We start from the raw sequence: 19,567 nt of genomic DNA, 5'->3' as shown, positions 1-19,567 counted from the left end.
CACACACTTGTCAGGGCCAGGGGCTTCCATTTCACAGTCTCAGTTTTGTGAATAAGGGTTAAGAGTTCTTTGAATTGTATTGTTAACAACCTCTTTCTGACTTCTTTTTCAGGAATTGAAAAAAAAATGTTTCTGCAGCTGTAGAGATCACCAATCTGGACTGGTGGGTTGGCTCCTTCCCTCAAACTTGCATCAGTTCAGACTAAAAAGACCAACACTTCCCAGTGTTTCTAAATTTCTATTTATATTGCCACCATGCTAAGAGAGGGGATTTTTAAAGTCCTTCAGAATGAGTAACTTTTAAATAGAATGAATAGTCAGTGGGAGGTGGGGGGTGGGCATTTGGAGCACTACTAGGATGCCATTCTCTAGTGAAGGTATAGCAGCGAGTTTCAGAACCTTGAAGAGCTAGGTGCTTGCTACCGTTTTAATCTCTCCTTTGTGTGCCTGCCCCACTTTGTCACATACTTTTTTCCATCACTCACACCCCTGTCCTCAGGGAAATGGAAACTTGTTCCTCTCACAGAAAAGCTAGAGGCCTGTGCTTTGTTAGATCAAAACAGGTGCCAGCTTTTCTCTCTCCTGCTGTAGTACTGATACAGCCATATTAGCCATTTAGCTGTTATCACAGTAAGTTCCTTTTTGTAGGTGCTGGTAGTTCCTTGCAGATGAAAACTGAGAGGATATAAAGGCTGAGGGGCCCAAAGCACTGACGTTGTTCAGAGGTTACAAAGCAAACTGAGTCTCTGAAACTTCCTTATTCCTCCTTAACTCTTCTCCTTAAAGGGCAGCTTGGGTCTTAAACCTCCTTCTAAATTCTACTCCAGATTGGTGATTCTGAGATGCAGAAATACTACTGAGAGATGGACATTTCTTATCAGTGATTGTCAAGATCTTAACAATACTAATAATTTTAACAAGTAGGATTATGTATATTATATATTTTTTTGTAATTATGAAGAATTAAATTTAAATTTGTTAGATCATTTCACCATATGTTTGGATAATTTGGAGACACAACATCCCAAGTCAGAATTGGGAATTATTAATCTGTCCCATATTATGCCTTTATTATTTTACAAAGGCCTAGTTCTTGGTGGTGGTGATGATGATGATGATGATTATGATGATTACTTGGTCCTGTAACCTTTTTTCCAAGTTAACATGTGTCCCAGGAATCCCAGATCTCTCTTACTTGTCCTTGCTGAACTCTGAGAGACCTCAGGGAGCCTTGACATCCAGTCAAAAAAACACTGGTCTATTTAATGACCTTTCTAAGAAACTATTTTCTTAAATAATTGTTTATTCCAAGTTAAGTCTTAATTTGTTTTCTAATTTATTTTCTCTATTCTTTTTTTAACCTCTTTTCCTGCTCTACACTTTTTTCCTCTTGATATCTAATAGTGGCTCCCAGATAGCGTAACTGAAGGTCAGTCTGTAGTCTGTGATAAAATTTCAAAGCCGTCCTTTATGGAAGATGTGGTTCATTTGCCTGTATCTTTATATTCTACTGTTTCTTATTATGTAGACTCTACTGCCTAATGCTTTTCAGACAGTTATTTCTAACCCTTCACGTCCCCTTCTTGGTCTCTAGACTTTCACAGGCAGTACCTGCAAAACTCTATAGACAGTGTTACTAAAGAGACGCTGGGGCCAGTAAGGTGGCTTCTACCTCAAAACCTACTTCTGCATAATATTGAAAGTATTTGTTTGTGGGGCTGGGGATTTAGCTTAGTGGCAAAATGCCTGCCTGGCAAGCGCAAGGTCATGAGTTCGATTCCTGGTACCGGAAGAAAAACAAAAAACAAACAAACGAAAAAAGCAAGTATTTGTTTGCATATGGATAAATGGAAATATTCATGAGATAGTTGAACCAGTATCTCCACAGAATATATTATCTCAAAACTTGGAGTATGGAACATAGAACTTATGACTGGGATTATTTCTTGAAGTAAGTTTGTTTTTATTTTAAGATAATGTACTTAAAAGTTAAATGATTTTCATGGGAGAAGGTAAACTTTCTTCTGAAGAGATGGATTTCATACATTCATCACATCTGACCACTGATTCAAGGGAGAGTTTTTTTCTTCAGGAATATGTAAATTACCCATAAATTTTATGCAGTTAGAGAATTTAAAAATACTGATTTTACTGCTGTCATATTTAATATCCTTTGGTTAGAAGCTAGATGGACAACTTTTTTTCTGTACACCTCAATAAAGAAAGCTGCTTTTCTGGCTGGGGATGTGGTTCAGTGGTAGAATTCTTGCCTTGCATGCACAAGGCCCTGGGTTTGATTCCCAGCACCACACGCAAAAGAATAAGTTTCCTTTCTAATGCTTGAAGATCTGCAAAAGAAAATATTGGATTCAGAGTTTTCAAAATGAGTAGTATTTTAGCTAAACGACCTTACCATGCTGGTACCTTCCCACTCCTGTGAGACTTGGGAATCTTAAGTGGGCCTTTTATTTGGATCTTACAGTATAATAATTCACTAAGAAATTAAGACTCAACCAAAAAAGGTGACAGAAACCCAGAGGTTTCTGTGTTGACCCATGTGTGCTGTTCAACCACATTTCCAAAATCCTTTAGTCTCTTTTGTTCAAAACTAAAGGATATTAGAAAGGTTAAAGGGTAGACACCTGAGCTATCCTGGAAGATCTCATAAGGAAAATGAAAAGTCTTGGTATGAAAAGCCTGCTATTCCAAATCTAAGGCGAACACTGGTTAAGTAACACAATATGAAAATCAGAGAGAGCATAGGCTGCCAGCGCAGCCTGTGTCCGTGCTGTGGAATCCTGGGCCCGGGGAAAACGTGGCCAGAAGGATGAGCAACAGAGCTACTTGGTTCACTTCTCCTGTCTGTAAAATCCTGAAATCTTATTTTTAAGGTTACATACCATCATCTCTCATTCAAAAAAGTAAAATTTCAGGAATATTTGTACTGAATTAAATTTCAGGAATATTTGAAAATTCATCTCCATTAATTTTCGTCAGCTTGTTCAGAATCTTCAGTATGTCACAGACTACTCACTGTTAAAATAGAAATGAAATATTCTTCAGAGAAATTGGAATACTGTCTGAATTTACCACTATCAGTGTATTAGAAGTGGTCAAAGGTGCTTAAAGTCATCACACAGCAGACACAAGTCCCAATTTAGATGATCTATTGTCATGATATATGCATATAATACCTGGGACCCTGCCTGGCATACAGCATGTGTTCAACAAATGTTAAGCCCATCCCTCAAAAGCCAGTTTAAAATTATACCATTTGGGCCTTAAAGATGCATTTTCCCATACAAAAGATGTCATTACTAATGTATAGATTTCCAACACAACCCCCACTGGCTAGCATACTTAAAAAGTATGCTAGATGTGTAACAGGGGTAATTTACATTTCTCTAGCTTTTCATTAGACAGATTCTTTGTTGATGCGTACTTCTTCATGGTCATCCTGTGAGGAGGTAAATCACATCATCACTCTCCCCACTGCAGATGTGAGGAAGTCAAATAACGTAAAAGTTAATATCATGATTGAGAATAACACTGAAGGAATATGTTGTGAAATCTTTAGGGTCCTACATGTCCATTGCCCTTTCTTTATCCTGATCCCTTCCACCCTCCGGGTCTCAGGTGTAGCTTTGACAGGCCACTAAAGAATTTTCTTGGGGAAAATGTCAGGAAGCTAAGTAGATGAGTCTGGCACCTTCTGTCCCATGAGTGATGACATTTTGAAGTATTCTTTAGGTTTACCCAGACTTAGCAAAAGCCTAAGGAAAGAACTTGACTTATTTCTGTAGGTTTATTCTAGTTCTGGAGGTGAAGAAGGGTACAGTGATCATTTTTGTAGTTGAATAAACTGTACTTTAAACAACTGGTAAGAAGTAAAACTCAGAACCCCTAGGGATTAGTGTTAGGTAGCCTTTTAGAAAGGCTGCCAAAGTATAGGATTCAGACAGAATTTATATCCATTTAGAATGGGAATGAAAGAGGGGAGGAGAAGATGTCTCCAGTACAGTGAATTGATCTGTTGACTAGCTTTAGCACCCTTATGTCAGGATGGACACTCCCAGAATATTTTCTGAAGTTTGAATCTACTCAGGTGGTTGCGGAGAAAAACTGGCTTTCTCAATCTCTGTGGAAGTTGCTAAGTTCCTTACAGCTACTTTTGAGGATCTGAAAGAAACTCATTCAGTTCCCCAGTGAGGCCCAGTAGATCTTAGCTCAACTGTTGCCCTACATCTTTGAAATGTGAAATGTTCTAACTCTCTTAAAATAGATCCAAGTATTCCTTATTTTAAAAAATTAAAAGAGAAATTGAAATAATAAAAGCTTTTAAATTACCTCTGTTTTGTACGAATTCTTTAAAATGAAAGAGTTCTACCAAAGGAAGGCAGAAATAAATAGGAAAAAACATCTGAGGTCCTTTATCTGAAAATACTGGGTTTTAACTAACATGTTAAAATTTGAAACAGAGTTGTCAAGTGTTTCAAAAGATTTTATCCTCATCAGTGTACCACATAAGCCAGTGGCATGCTTGGAGTCCACCAAAGTCAGAATCTCCTAATCAGAGATAAAAATGGAATTGAGAGAGTCAAATCATTGACTCTCTCCAAGGAGCAGTTATGCCCATGAATTTGCAGCCTGAAATGAAATCATTCCACAGGTATGATTATTCATTTTAAAGATAGTGTGATAGTTACCTTTCATATCAAATTTTGAAGTAGTTTCTGTAAATGGGAAAAGAAGGGAGAGCTATTTCAAAGTACATTTGGCTGTTTAGAAACCGTTTATTCATTCACTGTGCTGCTGATTGCAACGTGTCTCATCAGAGCTCCTGGAGCCCTGGTTGGAAGAGCATATGCTAATAATCAGTGGAGATGAACCAACAGAGGAAATCCATTAACTACATCATTTGCTCTTCCTCTGGGGCTCAATATATAATTATTTATATGCAAAGCAAAACAAAACCAACCCTTTTTACTCTTTTAGTACTCGAGAGAGCCTGGCTTCCAACACATCAAGCATTGTTGAAAGTAACCGTCGTCAGAATCCTGCTTTGAGTCCAGCCCACGGTGGAGCTGGTCCAGCCTTCAACTTCCGCGCAAATACGGATCCCCCAACCAGTGAAGCTGAGAAACTACAGAAACCATCCAACTGCTTGCAAGCTTCTGTTACTAGTGTGTGATAGTCCTTCTGCCTCAGATCTTCTGTCTCATTCGATACAGCAAAGTTTACGACACTGGGACTGATGTTTACATCTTCAGAAAGACAAGCATCTCAGGCACAGTTTTGGGGTCTACTTAAGCTGTGCTGCTAAATAGGCTAGGGCAAAAAAGAAATCTTTATTTCAGAGTATTGCTTTTCACATTTATGGCTCTGTAGCAACCGAATAGCAGTAGGGGTGATATGTATACTTTTGCTTCACTAATTGTATCTGAGCACACATAGGAAAGTCTAGACACTGTAAGTGGAGTATGCATTTTCAATGTCATGCAGTTGCCAATTCCATTTTAAAATGCCACAGATGCGAGTTGCTCCCAGTCTGTGGTTAAATGGGGCCACAGAACTGATCCTTGACACTTAAAAAAAAAACCCAAACCCCAAGCTACCACAAAATGTCAAATGCAAGGGTCCACCTTGAGGGAAGTCAATGCCAAACTAAGCAGAAAGGACCCAGCCCTTTGTGTGTGAGTTGTTTATGCACCAGTCATTTTTCACTGTGAGTTTTTGTGACACTATTTTCCAGGAGCCCATGGAAGTGTGTCAGAAGGGTTGGGATGGAAATACTGGGAGTATTTTCAGAATTTCGCTTTCAAGTGTAACAGATGCTTGTCTTGATTTTTAACCTTCCATAATCACAAACAGGAATATAGGCCTTTGAATCTGAAGTGGACAAAGGAAGGGAATTGCTAATCTGGCTGGGGCACAGCAGTAAGTGATGGAAGAGGTAATGTGGACTTTTAAAAGGTATCAATATTAATCAAATACTGAAGGAAGATGATTTCCTCCTTGTGAAACTTACGACGATCCTATCTTACTATAGTAGATATAATAATTAGTTTGTTTAAAAGCAAAATGTTCTTTGTGATACAAATGAAGAGTATGGCCTGAGGATGTTATTCTTTCTAATGGAAGGATATAAATCTATTTTATGTAGTTTTAAATAGAGTGCCTAAATTAGGCTGTGGAAGATAATTTTTCGTGGTGATAGGAAAGAGCAAATTTAGGGAGAGTTGAACTTCAGGCCTTTTATTCCTGGGAAGATATCTATAGAGAAAACTTTTAAAGTAATTTTTGATTAGAAATATACATGTGCCCATGTAATAAACAACAGAATGTGCTCATTCTGCTAATGTGGTATAATCATAATTTGTACTCCCCTAAAATCTATTGTGATAACTGTTATGCATACATGAACTATGCCAGAGTAATGTTTACAGATACTTTGTAACTGATTTCAGGAGGCTTTTTTTAGGTGGATGTATAATAATTAGCCCAACTCATTTCAAAATAGTTTAACATTTTGCTTTGTTTTACGATGTCAAGTTCAATACAAAGAAGGCTCAACAGCAAAAGGGTTGCAAACATTTAAACTCTAGTGTTCTAGGAAAGAGACATTCCTAAGTTTTACTTTCTCAGAACAATGGAATATATCTGTGGATAATGGAAAATGAATTATGGAAGGGTTACCTTTGACCCAAGTAAATGGTCTGACGTAAAGTTGCATTTAGTTTTAAGAAGCATGTGCTAGTTGGCGTGCACTGTAAATGATATATATATATATGCACATATACATGTATATGTGCATATATACATATAAAGTATGTGTATAAAATTTTGTCACTTCAGATTTTAAAAATTGGCGTAAAATGTATATGACACTTCTGCTTCCATATTAGGTTTAATCACTAGCAATCCATTTAAGCAAGGGAGATAAGTAGTCAAATTCTTAAAACATGAATTCTCTCTCATGCTTTATCATCTACTTGGAAATAGCATTGGGTCAAACTGGGTTTCTCAGGTTTGGTTTGAGTTTTTTGGGGGAGCTTATTATAGTAAAATTTAAGCATGCTTCTTAGTAAATTGCCACATCATTGAAATGCTTAAGTCAGTCAGTTTTCAATATCATGCCTTATTCCTCCAAGGCATGCCTCAGTTGCTCAGAAATTATTTCATTGCTTAAATATGTCCAGAAGGAATGAAAATATATCTAGTAGACTACATAGTCTGTTTCCTTGGGGAGTTGTATACCATACAGTTATTAAGTTTTTCTGTCTAAATTCAGGTTTTAAAAAAACCTGCTCTCAAATTTTTATCATACTCACTTCATAAATAATATGACCATTCATGCAACACATGAGCCTCTGGTTGACTTTCTGAAAGTAGCCATTGAAATAATCAAATACTATGTGAGCAGGAAAGGAAATCATTACATTTAAGAGAAGCTTTAAGGTATGAATTTATTGATATTTCAAAAGAAATAGGTTTACAGAAGACATTATTCAAATAAAATATGTATGCTATTTGCTTGATGCTTGGGGTACATGATTTTTTAAATGAAAACTCCCTTAGACCAACAGCCATTAGCATAGAAATGGTGGACTTTAAAGATGATATACCATATAAGCAGATGTCCCACATAGAAATACCCTTATCTGAATCTAATCTGGATTCTTGAATGGAGGAGGAGTAGTGGCGGGAAGTGCATGACAAATGTGATTTGTGACATGTGACAAAGGTGCATGTCCAAGATGGCCTCACCCAGTTGGTGAGGCTTTTGATGTCCACATCCTTGGGCCCTCTCCAAGCTTTGCCAATGTTCTTTTCCTCCAGCAAAACCATAGCTTTGTGTTACATGACTGCTTATCTAGTCTTAGAATTTATCAACTGAAAGGTTTACAAAACTGAATCTGGTTGAATCTCTGTGAGGTGTTCAACTTTAAGGGGTCAACACATCTGTCGGCATTTTGCACACTTATGTATTATTATGATACAGCATATTACTTTATGGTAATTTTTATTTTTACATATAACTACCTCCATGAATTTGATTATATGGCAGCAGTGTGTTAAAGTGTATTGTTCAGAAAAGCAACGTTTAAAACTTGCTTCAACATGAGGCCATGGGATTGTGTGTGTGTGTCAATGATGGCCTATGTGGACTCATGACTTTTTCATTGTCATGGTTTTCTTTCACAGCATTCTTTGACTTCCAGCTGTAACCCTGTATTCTTCTCTCTCCCCCATGAAAGCACACTTGCTTTTGTCGCAAATGAAAGTCTAAAACTTCTTGTCTTCTCTCTTCTCCATTCCTGCTAAAAGTTCTCTCTGGCAAAGGGCCAGTTGGTAAACATAATTTGGCAAGCTGTTTACTCCTATAGAAATCTGGTTTGATTGCTAGGTTTTCAGTAACAGAAGACAGAACAAAAAATTTGAACTGCCAACTCTGAAGCACTTTGGTCCTCTCTGCCTTGATCGCATGCTCCCCTACTAAGCCCCAATTTCTCTTTCATTAAAAGAGCTGTGCCATGCATTCCATGATTTCTGTTAAGTAATTTGTATTCCATTTAATATGTTTTGCACATCTCAGGGGACCTTAATGAACATATGAAAAGGGGGTGCATCCAATAGAGAAAACAAATAGAAAAGCCAAAAGGGGACTAGCTGGATAAAAATAACAAATGACTGCTTCCCTGATCTTGGGGAGCTCAAGTTCAAGAAGCATAAATTGAAAGTTAATCTAGAGTAACAATGATCTGAACACCAGCTGTTCTCCAGTCTCTCTTTTCATAACCCAGCCAGCATTTCTAAAATGTAAATTTAAATTCTATTCTAGTCACCATCCAGAGAAGAAACCTGTTCCATGAGAATGGAAGTACCATACTCATTTTAGGTTGGCACAGCTTTGTAAATTCTACCCAGGGTAAACTACTTATCACCACCAAGTGTACTTGAAAATAAAGTTTTTAGCTTAAATGATAGACGTATTTCTCACAATAAAATAGCGATCATTTTTGGAAAAGTCTCATTTATAACGTGGGTAGAATTCAGAGCTTGACTTAAAATCCAGTAACAACTGAAAATCATGTTGCACCGTCCATTAGGGGATCTCAAAGTACTTCCAAAGCATTAGATTCACAAATAGCTAACAAGGTAGGTCATACTTGTAATACCCATACTTGAAATGAGTAAACAAAAGGAGTGACTTAAGTTATCAACAAATACAGTGGCAGCTATCATTGATCTATTTTCTATCTGTTTAATAGACCATCATGAGAAATCACTAAATACAATGCTATTTTTCTGTTGTGTGCTAATAAAGTCAAAGAAAACCAATACAGTTTTACACCTTTGTCCATTTTCATTCAGAAACTTCAGGGTGTTTGGAATCTTACAGCTCAGCACACCTTCCTGATATTTGAATTACAAAGTGGGAGATTAGCAGATTGACAAATCCAAATGCCGTTGCAATCCAAGGCAGATCCAGCAATCTGCCTTGTTTATAGTTTCACATTGGGTTTCTGTAATCCTGTGCTAAAAATACCATCTTCAGGAACATGGCTTCTCCAGGCAGTGGAAGGTGCTGAAACAGAAATTTTAATTAAAAACTTTATTAAGTACTCTTTACAGTGCTCCATAGATCTGTAGAAATTCATGTGTCATCCTACTTTGTAGGATCTGGGTTTCCAACAGAGCCAATCCAGTTCTAAGTGTGTTCTCAAATTAGGAGATATAAGATCCTTGACCGGGATCTTTTCTATTACCACAGGCCAATCCCAAAACCAGTTGACAATGTGCTGTCAGACCACAGTGGACCCAAGAAATGATTACTGCCCTCTTCCACCCTCCTATGGTAGTACCATCCTGCCCATTGTCAAAGCTGCCGGTGCTCTTATGTTAGTGGGGAACTCTTCTGCACACATTTGGGACTAGAACACAAGAAAAATGTATGCAAAAGCCAAGGGAAACATTGCTTTGCTTTGGGTCAGTAAAATATGGGCAGGAAAGAGATTACTATCAGTCTGAGCTTTGCCAAGTGAGATAAAAGAATCAGCTGTTACCCCATCCCTCTTACAGAAGGCTTTATAGTATTAAGGATACATCAAATATATTCCCGTAGATTTTTATTTAGGAGACATTTTGTAGATTATACTTATGAAAAACGTATTATTAAATTTCCTTATGTGTTTGAAACAGGCATTGGCATCTCCCTGATTGAGTTAATCTCTGCATCTTTTCCAGCAGCATCCCAGAGAGAGATTCCCCAGTGATTGCTCCTCTAAGACATAATCCTATGTTTTTATAGTTGTGCTGTGACTTACAGTTGATGATCCAGAATTCTACAAAGCTCAAGGGGAAATAACTCTTCTTATGATTGTATATTATCAGTTAAAGGCTTTAATTGCTGATTGTTGGCTTCACATGTGAGCACACACACACACACTCACTGTACCAGTGTGTTTCCAAATGAGGCAGCGATGACTCTGGAAAGGTGGCAGTAATGCAAGGTTAGAAACTTGGCTGGTTCACGTGCAGCTGCTTACCTCCCTGCCCAAAGGTTGACCTGGATACCCTCATTCCCTTGCTCCCATCAAAAAATGGTCCCTGGGCTCTCTTCCGATAGTACTCCTTTGGAGTTGTGGGAAGTTAATAAGCAGTACACACTCAGCAGCCCTTCCTCTGAGGGCACCGTCCCTGCCTGCCTCCCATCCCCTCACCTAGATCTGACAGCACCACAGTTTCCACGTTGGAAGGGCACAGCAATACTGTGCAGTCCTGTGCACACACGCTGATTAGGAATAGAGCTGCCCTGCAGTCACCTTCATGTTAAATATTGACAGCTACAAAAAAAGTCCTTAGAGCAGTTGACATAGATACTACTTTCTGGAAGAATCAAATTTAAATGTCAAGTTTAAAGGAATCATAATTCTGCAGGTATCTTTCTCTGAGTGACTGTGACTATTGCATTAGGATAAATGAATTAAGAAGTGCAAGTGGGATTTACTGTATGTTAGAAAGGAGTTTTGCAGCCAAGACTGCCTTGAATAAAATGTGTTTGCACTGAAAAAAATTTAAATTACTTGGTCTCTGGTTGCTGTAAAGGTCATCCAAGATGGATGTTCTGTTTATATTGTATAGTATTTCATATGAAATAATTACAGTTCATGAAATGTCTTCCCTAATGTTACTGATTTATAACAGCACATTTGTAACATGGTTTTTATCGTGTCAGTGTACCATATTGTAAATGATGATTACTTGTCATGCTTAGTATAATAACTTAAAAGAAAAAAAAAGGACAGGGATTTTTGTAAGTCTATATTTGAAAGTCCCTCCATATGGTAATATTGTGTTCATGTTGTTTATGTAGTGTTGTGTGAAATATCCATTTTGGATTGTGTTACTTTTTAAGATATTAAATAACATTTGGTTATATGTCTAAGTGGATTTTTTTTGATATTTGAGAGAAAATATTTTAGGTAAGATTAATTTATCTCTTCAATTAGTGTGAGTTCATAATAAATTTCTATTACTTTAGAGTTAAGTAAAAATGAAATTTCCAATGAAAAAAAATTTTTTACTAGGAATGTTGGAAAAGTCACATCTTTCTGAATTTAAAGTAGTAAGAGCACAGAAGCATATAATTAGGTTTTCTATATGAAATTATAGAGTAATAGGGTTAGTTTTGGGGGTTCTTTTCGTTAGCCCTCATATTACAGCTTTTATCCCCAGTTACATGTGATTTTCTCCCAGGTTAACACTAGGAAGTTGTTCACATATTCCAGCGAGGCACTTGCATGAGGTTGGAATTCCTCTGCTTAATTGCCTTCAAGATCTGTTACAGCATCGGGTCTCTGCATGCATGGGTTCCAGATTCTAGCTGTGATCAAACAACATGGATCAAAATTTTTTTAAAAAAATTCTGTCTGTACTGAATATGTAAAGACATTTTTCCTTGTCATTTTCCCCTAAGCTGCAGTATAATGACTATTTACACTGCATTTACATTGCATTGCTGGGCATTGCTTTGCTTTATGATTTAAAGCATACTCTTTAAATGTGCATAGGTTATATGTAAATGCTATGCCACTTTAGGTAAAAGATTTGAGCATTAGCAGTTTATTGGTATCCTTTAGGATCATAGAACCAATGCCCTGATGAAGGTATTGAAAGTTGAGTGTATATTCTTTTAATTCTCAATGGTAGCAAATCTTTGTCTTTGGAGAATGGGCTCCATTTTTTCAAACAAAAGTGGTTTACTATCAAGTAAATGATTAAGTTAGGAAATGACATTTTCAATCAAAAACTATAGTCAAAAACTGTATATGGAGTTACATAATTGAGCCTGACTTTCTTTCAGAGGCAATACCCAGAGCAGATTTCCAAAAATGGTTTTGAATAATGACCATGTCTTTTGAGTAAGTGTGAAAATCCCAAGTGGCAGCTTTGAAGAACAAGCTTTATTTTCATTGTATAAATTTGTCTCTATATGTTAAAGTGGCTCAGTATAGACACTTCTGTTTTCAGCCATGAAGTCAGAAAGAACAAGTACATTGTAAGTTCTACTCTAGAACCACAGCTGCTGCGGTAAAGGGAAGGTCATTGTATGTTCCTTTCAGAATGAGCCAGTGAACTTGACTCATGGAGGAAATGTGGTGACTTAATAAGAAGATGGAAAGCAGGTTTCTGGCTCCTTTGAGAGAATGGTCACACTTCATAAAAATCTTTTCTTTCCGAAGGAAATGGTATGGCTTTAACTATTTTTAAGTGTTCAGAGTGGTGGGATTTTTTTTCTCCCTCCGTTAAAAAAAACATCCAAGTGGAGTACTCAATTCTTGTTTCCTATCCTGTTTGCTGCTGTGAAATCAAGAACCACTGAATAAAAAGGAGTTATTCACCTGACTTTCATAATTTATTTAACTGTAAAAGCATATCCCTACAATGGGAATACTTGGATTTGCTGATAGTGCTGCATCTTGGGCTCAGGGACTCCAGACTTTTCTGTCAAACAGTTTATCATGTAACACCTGAAACAAGTGTGTGATGAATATATATTCAAGAAATCTAGGTAGAGATTTTTGGTGAGTCTTTTTAAAAGAATTGCTCTGGGAGTATGATGTTAAGTGTGAGAGAGAAATATTATACGTTAAGAGAAGGAAAGCCAAAGAAGTCAGTTTAGAATTCAAAGAGCAAACTGGAATTACTGATGTTCAATGAAGACATTTTTCTTTACTTTTTTGGTCAGATCTAAGCTTTGGAATTGGTGTCTACTGTTCATTTGGGATCAGCATCCTGGCTAGCATGTGCTTGACTAGTGACCATGTAGATTGATTCTTTTTTTTTATTTTAAAGAGAGGAAAAAAACAAGAGTTTCAAAACAACGTGATAGGAGATTAACAATGCTTATTATATTGCATATAGTTATCTTCAAAATATTGCTCAGATTATAAGATATAGGCATGCACAATTGATCAAACAATATAAACACAATCTGTTCCTTTCACTGAACTAATAGAAGTTATTAGTATAATTTAGCTTAGCTATTGTGTGTGTGTATATATATAATATATATATATATATTATATATTACATATATTTTTTCTTTTTGCTTACTTTTCTCTTTTCCCACATCTCAGTTTTTCTTTCCTTTGGAGCAGTTTCTTTCCCTTGTACAATATCTATTGTACATTTTGGATCCTATTTACTCTTTTAGTTTGTTACATTAGGGGGACAATATGACACGTGAGTCTGATTTATTTCACTTATGAGTATTCTCTTGAGTTGCATCCATTTACTTATACAAGCCTCAAAGATATCCTTCTTTATAGCTGAGTAATACTCCACTATATAAAAATACTACATATTATTTATCCATTCCTCAGCTGATGGGCATTTGGATTCTTTCCAAGATTTAGCTTACAAATTGTGCTGCTATAAACATGAGTGCATATATATCACTGTGGTATGATGTTTTTAATTCTTCTGGGAAAATACCCAGAAAGGGAATAGCTGGGTCAAATGGGACCTCTAGTCCTAGTTTTTTGAGGAATCTCCACACTGATTTCCACAGTGGTTGTACCAGTCCATACTCCCACCAACAGTGGAAAAGTGTACCTTTTACCCAGAGCCCCACCAGCATTTGGTTTGGTTGATTTTTCATAATAGACATTCTTTCTGGGGTGAGGTGGAATTTCAGTGTTGTTTTAATTTGCATTTCTTGAATGACCAATGATGTTGAACATTTTTTCATGTACTTATTTGCCATTTGTATTTCTTCATCTGAGAAGGGTGTAGTCATCTCAAATGCCCACTTTTGGATTGGGTCATTCAATTTTGGAGGCCTGAATTTCTTCAGTATTCTGTATGTTCTAGATAGAATTCCTTTGTCTGAGGGACGTTAACTAAAATTTTTTCCCAATTTCTGGGTTTTCTTTTTACTCTGTTGGTGATTTCTTTTGATGTGCATAAACTTTTCAATAAGATGAGATCCCAGTTGTTGATTCTTTGAAGTACTTCCTGTGCAGTTAGGTTTTTGTTCATGCACTTTCTGCCTACACCTATGTCTTCAACATTTCCACCTACTTTCTCTTCCAGTAGACTTAGTGTTTCTGTTTTAATATTTAGATCTTTGATCCACTTCAACTTTAGCTTAGTGTGTGGTGACAGACATGGGTCTAGTTTTAGTCTTTAGCCTGTGGAAAACCAGTTTTTGCAGCACCATTTGTGAAAGAGTCTGTCTTTCTTCCAGTGAACGTGTTTGGCCCCTTTGTCAAAGATAAGGTGGCTGAGTGTGTTTGTAGTTGTGTCTGAATCTTCTAATCTGTTCCACTGATCCTCAGGTCTGCTTTTTTGCTGGTACTATGCTAATATTATCACAGTAGCTTTGTAGTATAGTTTCAAGTCATGGATTGTAATATCTCCTGCCTTGCCTTTGTTTTCCAGGGTTGCCTTTGCTATTTTAGTTATCTTCTGTATATTAGGAATATTTTCTCTAGATGCATGAGGTACGCTGATGCTATTTAGATTGAGATTTCATTAAATCTGTGTAACAGTTTTGGGAGTATGGCCATTTTCACAGTGTTGTTTTTTCCTACCCATGAGCAAGGGATATCTTTCCATTTTCTGAACTTCTATTCCATCTGCTTTTTCAGAGTACTGTAATTTTCAATATATAGACCATTTACTTCCTTTGTTAGATTGATTCCTAAGTACTTCATTTTTTTGGATGCTATTGTGAAGTGTGTTGTTTCTCTAATTTTTCTCTCAGTGAGTTTGTTGTTTCTGTACAGGAATGCTTATTTTTTGAGTGTTGACTTTGTATCCAGCTATGTTACTGAGTTTTCTTATTAATGTTAGGAGTCTTTGGGTGGAGTTTTAGGGAACATAAACTTCTATATAGAGTACCATTTCATCTGCAAATCATGATAATTTAACTTCTTCCTTTCTTATCCTTATTCTTTATTTCTCTCTCTTGTCTAATTGCTCTGGCTGATGTTTCCAAAACTATACTAGATAGAAGTGGTGATAGTGGACATCCTTGTCTTCTTCCTGGCTTTAGAGTGGAGGCTTTCAGTTTTTGTCTATTTACTGTGACATTGGATGTTGGTTTGTCATAGATGGCTTTTATCAGATTGAGGTAAAGACCACTGATAATGATTTTCTGTAGTTTTTTTTTCATCATAAATGAGTGTTAAACTTTATCAAAAGATTTTTTTGCATCTATTGAGATGACCATTTGATTTTTATCTTTGGCTTTGTTGATATGCTGTATTACACTTATTGATTTTGATATGTTGAAATATCCCTGCATTCATGGGATGAATCCTACTTGGTCATGTTTATAATCTTCTTGATAATTTGCTACATTCTGTTTGACAGTATTTTATTGCAGATTTTTGCATCTATATTCATTTGTGAAATTGATCTGTAGTTCTCAGTTTTGGTTAGTTCTTTCTCTGGTTTTGGTATCAGAATAATACTTGCCTCCAGGAATGAGTTAGGGGGAATTGCTTCCCTTTCAATTTCATTAAAGAGTTTGAGTAGCATTGGCATTAAATCTTAATTTCCTGTAGAATTCAGCCATGAATCCATCAGGACCTGGGCTTTTCTTTGTTGATAAGTGTTTTAAGTTTTTTATTTCATTAACTGATATTATCTTATTCAGAATTTTTATCTTCTTGATTCAGCTTTGGTAGTTCATATATTTCTAGGAAGCTGTCCATTTCTTCTGTGTTTCCCATCCTATGTGAGTAAAGATTTTCAAAATAGGTATTGATAATCTTCTCAATTTCCACAGGATTTGTAGTGATTTCACCGTTTTCACCCCTCATTGCAGGAATTTGAGTTTTTCCTTTCTTTTTTTTAATAAGGTTGACTAGACATTTATCAATTTTATTCATTTTGTAAAGAATCAACTCTTCAATTCATTAGTTCATTGTATTGTTTTGTTAGTCTGAATTGTGTTAATATCTGCTCTTATCTTTATAATTGCCTCCTTTTTATGGGCTTTGGGCTTGACTTGCTCTTCTTTTTCTGAAAGCTTGAGGTGTAGCATTAGGTTGTTTATTTGTGCTCATTCTGTTTTTCTGATGTGAGAATTCACCGCTATACATTTCCCTCTTATCACTGCTTTTATTGTGTACCACAGGTTCTGGTATTGTATTTGTATTTTTGTTTCATTGTAGATATTGTTTAATTTCTTCTTTAATTTCATCTGTGGCCTCACTGGTTGTTCAGGAGGGTGTTATTTAATTTTCATGTGTTTATGGAGTTTCTCCAGTTTCTTCATTATTAATTTCCAATTTCATTGCATTGTGTTCAAATAATAAGCATGGAATCATTTCAATTCCTTTGTATTTACTTAAGCATGTTCTGTGGTCTAGTATATGGTCTATTTTACAGAACATCTGGTGTATAGCTGAGAGGAATGTGTATTCTGATGTTGTTGGGTGGAACACTCTGTAAAGGTCTACTAAGTCCATTTGTTCACAGGTTTGGTTCAGTTCTGTTATTTCTTTGCTAATTTTGCGTCTAGTGGATCTATCTCTTCATGACAATGGGATTAAATTACCCCACTACAGTGGTGTTATTGCTTATTTGTTTTTCATGTCTGTTAATGTTTGTCTCATATAATTGGATGCTCCTGTATTTGATGCATATATATTTATGATTGTTAACACTTCCTCTTGAATAGTTCCCCTAACAAGTATGCAGCGGCTTTCTTTACCTCTTTTGATCATTGTTGGTTTGAAGTTCACATTGTCTGCAAGAGTATAACTACCCTGGCTTTTTTCTGGGTTCCTGTTGCATGAAGTACTGTTTTCCATCCTTTGCCATTCAGTCTATGAGTTTCTTTTTGAGTTAAATATATTTCTTGTATACAGCATATTGGTGGATCTTGTATCTTGATCCATTCTGCCAATCTGTTTCTTTTTATTGGTAAATTGAGGCCATTTACATTGATGGTTATAAGTAATATGTATCAGTTTATCTTTGTCATGTTATTTTCCTGCTGTTGGTTCCCTGCTTTCCCCCTCTGTTTAATTGTTTTTCCTACCTGGTGGTATCTTTTTGTTGTTGTTATTGGAATTATGGTCATTTTTATCTCTATCTAGAATATCTTTCAGTACTTTTTATAGGGTTCATTTGATGGTCATGAATTTCTTAAGTTGTTTGTCATGGAAGTATTTTATTTCTCCATTAATTTTGACAGATAGTTTTGTATGGTATTTCAATCTGGGTTAGTAATTGTTTTCTTTGAGAAATTGAAATACTTCACTACCAGCTCTTCTTGACTTGAGGGTTTGTGTTGAGAAGCCGACTGTAATTCTAATTGGCTTTCTTTTGTAGGTGATCTGTGCTTTTCTTCCCCCCCCCAACAGCTTTTAATATTCAGTTTTTGTACTGAATTTCTGGAATCTTGATTATTACATGTCTGGGTGTAGATTTATTTTGATTATGGCTAATTGGAGTTCCATATGCGTTACTTAACTGTATGTTGGTTTCTTTTCCTATGCTTGGGAAATTTTCTACTATTACTTCTGCAAATAGTCTTCTGTCGTTTGTGTCATACTGCTGCTCTTTCATTGACACCTATCAGTCTTATATTGTTTTTCTTTGCATCAGCTTGCATCTGTTGTTATTTCCTGGTTTCTTGTTATTTTTAAGAGATCTTTTCTTTTGTGATTGCTAGGTTCAATCCTGTCTTCAAGGTCTGAAAGTCTTATATTCAGTTTCATTCAAGCAGTTTTGCCAGCTTTCAGTGGAATTTTTAACTTCCTGGTTATCTCTTAGAAGCTGTTTTATAGATTCTAATTCTTTCCTATGTTTTTCATTCAAGATTTCCATCATTTTCCTGTGCTCCTCTATTTTTTTTTGGTCTGTCTTAGCTGTGTTGAGCAATTCTTTCATTATGGTTGTCATTTTTTTACCTTTGAGATTATTTCTGATCTGATTTCCTCTATAGCCTCATGGAGTTGTGTCTTTACCTCTTTTGCTATCATTTCAGAAATTTCAGGTGTCTGTCTTCCAATTTCTTCTATGTTGATGTATCCTGGATGTGTTCTTGGCAGGCTGGATGTCTGAGATTTCATTTTGCTTCTTTGTCTTGATATTTTCTATTTCAAAAAAATTTTTTATTTTGTTTTCTGTGAGGAACCTTATGAGTTTTGGTAGTAGATAGCTCTATCACTAATATCAAGGCCTCTCTAGGAAATGTCTATTCTTCAGGGTTGTCTTCTGTGAATAGGCAATTCTTGGTGTATGTCTGTCCCAAAATCCTCCCATCCCAATTAATTGAGAGTCGGAGGTTGGTATCTCTTTGGCTCAGTCCCCAGGCTTTTGGTGTTGTACTGTGGTGATCTTGTCACACCAGAGCTTTCCAGTATTGTTACACAAGGGAGAAAAACTGGTTAAAGCAAACATAGCTACAGTAGTACAATTAGCTACAGTAGTACAATTAGCAGTATTGATAGCATCAAGCACAATGTAGAAACTGATAGACTGTGGTAGCTATTGATTTTGTACTTTAGACCATAGATGCAAAGTCTATAGTTGTATAATAGAACTGATCATAAATTAGGAGTTTTTATGCAAAGTGTTTACCCTTGATAAGATGGATTTATCTCATGGTGAGGAAATTGAGGTAGGATAATGTGTAAGAAAAAGATAACTAGAAAGAAAGTAGAAGCAAGGCTGGAGAACAAAGAATAGTCATGCAAGGTTTGGGAAACTGGAGAAGGATGTAGAAAAGAAAGAATGAAGGAATATTCAAGGGATTATCTGAACTTGTTCTCTGAGTTTGGTGGTGGGTGAGATTAGAACAAGAAAAAGGCAAAAGAAAAAAGAATTGAGAAAAAAAAAGGAAAAGGAAAAGAAAGATAAGCTAAAATAAAATGACATTATATAAAAAAAGAAAGGGCAGTCCAACCCACCTGTTTCTATTCCATGTATTTTTGACTCAAGCACAGTGCTGCTTCACCTAACTCACCACCTGCTGGCTCACATTTCAGACTTTTCCATCTCACTCGGCCTACCTGTCCATCATGTGCATCCTAGTGTG

At 36.2% G+C, this 19,567-nt stretch overlaps 1 protein-coding gene across 6 annotated transcripts in view; it reads left to right on the top strand.

Annotated features, from left to right (window-relative positions):
* The window catches only part of Stox2 (storkhead box 2), a 234,401-nt gene extending 222,959 nt beyond the window's left edge, over positions 1 to 11,442 (top strand). For 5 of the 6 annotated variants that reach the window (XM_013513105.1, XM_005373496.2, XM_005373498.2 and 2 more), the window contains one exon: positions 4,996 to 11,442. In XM_013513105.1, coding sequence (XP_013368559.1) covers positions 4,996 to 5,191 — 196 coding nt within the window. In that variant the 3' untranslated portion in view covers positions 5,192 to 11,442. Of the gene's footprint in view, positions 1 to 112; positions 164 to 4,995 lie in introns of all 6 variants that reach the window. The other variant, XM_005373499.2, reaches the window with a different exon arrangement.
* The last annotated feature ends 8,125 nt before the right edge of the window (positions 11,443 to 19,567 follow it).

Source organism: Chinchilla lanigera, unplaced genomic scaffold (assembly GCF_000276665.1).
Source record: "Chinchilla lanigera isolate Chin_1 unplaced genomic scaffold, ChiLan1.0 scaffold00002, whole genome shotgun sequence".
NCBI lineage: Eukaryota > Metazoa > Chordata > Mammalia > Rodentia > Chinchillidae > Chinchilla > Chinchilla lanigera.
The sequence above is the reverse complement of the archived record's forward strand: the minus strand, read 5'-3'. Positions and strand labels throughout refer to the sequence as shown.